The sequence below is a fragment of the Nothoprocta perdicaria genome, unplaced genomic scaffold (genome assembly GCF_003342845.1).
Source record: "Nothoprocta perdicaria isolate Ctin4 unplaced genomic scaffold, notPer1 scaffold_1200, whole genome shotgun sequence".
Taxonomy (NCBI): Eukaryota; Metazoa; Chordata; class Aves; order Tinamiformes; family Tinamidae; genus Nothoprocta; species Nothoprocta perdicaria.
The window spans coordinates 2,016-4,884 of NW_020454318.1; the positions used below are offsets into that span (position 1 = coordinate 2,016).

At 64.4% G+C, this 2,869-nt stretch overlaps 1 protein-coding gene across 1 annotated transcript in view; it reads right to left on the minus strand.

The window, feature by feature from the left end:
- Nucleotides 1-2,687, minus strand: part of LOC112960161 (sodium/glucose cotransporter 2-like) — a gene marked incomplete at both ends in the record, with an annotated part of 4,221 nt that extends 1,534 nt beyond the window's left edge. The window contains 3 exons of the mRNA XM_026054358.1: nucleotides 48-155; nucleotides 1,569-1,704; nucleotides 2,488-2,687. Coding sequence (XP_025910143.1) covers nucleotides 48-155; nucleotides 1,569-1,704; nucleotides 2,488-2,687 — 444 coding nt within the window. The remainder of the gene's footprint in view (nucleotides 1-47; nucleotides 156-1,568; nucleotides 1,705-2,487) is intronic.
- Between the last annotated feature and the right edge of the window lie 182 nt (nucleotides 2,688-2,869).

Genomic DNA, 2,869 nt, shown 5'->3' on the forward strand with positions numbered 1-2,869 from the left:
CCGCCCGCTTTTTCCCGATTTTGCGGCGTTTCGCCCCGTTCCGGTACCGGGCGGCAGCAGCCGGGCCACGAGCCGGGGGTAGGCGACGCTGGAGCAGCCGCTCGGGCTCCCGCACACCCGGGCGCAGCTGGCGGCGTCGGCGCACCCGACCTCGCCTGCGGGCACCCAGGGGTGCTATGGGGCACCCATGGGTGCTGTGGGGCGCTATGGGGGCTATGGGGGCTATGGGGCACCCATGGGTGCTATAGGGGCTATGGGGCACCTATAGGGGCTATGGGTGCTATGGGGCACCCATGGGTGCTATGGGGGTTATGGGGCACCTATAGGGGCTATGGGGGCTATGGGGCACTATGGGTGCAGCTGGCGGCGTCGGCGCACCCGACCTCACCTGCGGGCACCCAGGGGTGCTATGGGGCACCCATGGGTGCTATGGGGCACTATGGGGCACTATGGGTGCCATGGGGCACCTACTGGGGCTATGGGGGCTATGGGGCGCTATGGGTGCAGCTGGCGGCGTCGGCGCACCCGACCTCGCCTGTGGGCACCCAGGGGTGCTATGGGGCACCCATGGGTGCTATGGGGCACTGTGGGGCACTATGGGTGCTATGGGGCACCTATTGGGGCTATGGGGGCTCTGGGGCGCTATGGGCGCAGCTGGCAGCGTCGGCACACCCGACCTCGCCTGCGGGCACCCAGGGGTGCTATGGGGCACTATGGGGCACTATGGGGCACTATGGGTGCTATGGGGCACTATGGGGGCTATGGGGCACCGATGGGTGCTATAGGGGCTATGGGGCACCTATAGGGGCTATGGGTGCTATGGGGCAGCTGGGGGCCATGCCGGGCAGCACCACGAGGAACATGGGCAGCCATATTGGGCAGCCATATTGGGCAGCCATATTGGGCAGCCATATTGGACACCACCTGGCAGCCATATTGGGCAGCCATATTGGACACCCCCCGTCGGCCATGTTGTCGGCCATGTTGTCGGCCATGTTGTCGGCCATGTTGGCGGCCATGTTGTCGGCCATGTCGGCGGCCATGTCGCCATATTGGGCAGCCATATTGGACACCCCCCGTCGGCCATGTTGTCGGCCATGTTGTCGGCCATGTTGTCGGCCATGTTGGCGGCCATGTCGCCATATTGGGCAGCCATATTGGACACCCCCCGTCGGCCATGTTGTCGGCCATGTTGTCGGCCATGTTGTCGGCCATGTTGGCGGCCATGTCGCCATATTGGGCAGCCATATTGGACACCCCCCGTCGGCCATGTTGTCGGCCATGTTGTCGGCCATGTTGTCGGCCATGTCGGCGGCCATGTCGCCATATTGGGCAGCCATATTGGACACCCCCCGTCGGCCATGTTGTCGGCCATGTTGTCGGCCATGTTGTCGGCCATGTTGTCGGCCATGTTGGCGGCCATGTTGTCGGCCATGTTGGCGGCCATGTCGCCATATTGGGCAGCCATATTGGACACCCCCCGTCGGCCATGTTGTCGGCCATGTTGTCGGCCATGTCGTCGGCCATGTTGGCGGCCATGTCGGCGGCCATGTCGGGCGGGGCCTCACCCGGGTAGAGCACGCGGGCGGCCATGCCGGGCAGCACCATGAGGAACATGGGCAGCACCTTGAGGTAGCCGCAGAGGACGCAGCCGGCCCGCACGTGGGTCACGGAGCGCCCGGCCAGGCAGCGCTGCACGATGACCTGCGGAGGGGGGGCGCCCGGGGGCACCCGGTGACACCCGGTGACACCCTATTGACACCCTATTGACACCCAGTGGCACCTGGTGGCGCCTGGTGACACCCAGTGACCCCCTATTGACACCCTATTGACACCCAGTGGCACCCAGTGGCACCCGGTGGCACCCAGTGACACCCGGTGACACCCAGTGGCGCCCGGTGACACCCAGTGACCCCCTATTGACACCCTATTGACACCCAGTGGCGCCTGGTGACACCCAGTGGCACCCGGTGACACCCAGTGACACCCTATTGACACTCAGTGACACCCAGTGGCGCCCGGTGACACCCAATGACCACCCAGTGACACCCAGTGACACCCATTAACCAACCCCCCCAATACCCCCATTCCCTCCCAATGCAATCCCAATCCCAATGCAATCCCAGTCCCAATGCAATCCCAATCCCAATGCAATCCCAATCCCAATGCAATCCCATTGCAATCCCAGTCCCAATGCAATCCCAATGCAATCCCAATGCAATCCCAATCCCAATGCAATGCCAATCCCAATGCAATCCCATTCCAATCCCAGTCCCAATGCAATCCCAATCCCAATGCAGTCCCAATGCAATCCCAATCCCAATGCTATCCCATTGCAAAGCCAATCCCAATGCAATCCCAATGCAATCCCAGTCCCAATGCAATCCCAATCCCAATGCCATCCCATTGCAATCCCAGTCCCAATGCAATCCCAATCCCAATGCCATCCCATTGCAATCCCAGTCCCATTCCTGCTCCCAGGCGCACCTGGTCGGTGCACCAGTACCAGGCGGCCAGCACCGACATTCCCAGCAGCAGCCCCGGCCAGGGCAGCTCCGCGGATCCGGGCGGCCGGAGCAGCCGGAAGGCGTCGGGCGGGGGGCGGCCGCAGGGGCCGCTGCCGTTGGGAGCCAGGGCCAGCGGGAAGCGGCGCCGGAGCCCCCCGTACCCTCCCACCGCGCTGAGGGCTGCGGGAATGCCGGGAATGCCGGGAATACCGGGAATGAGGGAGCCCCCGTACCCCCCCACCGCGCTGAGGGCTGCGGGAATGCCGGGAATGCCGGGAATACCGGGAATGAGGGAGCCCCCGTACCCCCCCACCGTGCTGAGAGCTATGGGAATACCGGGAATGCCGGGAATACCGGGAATG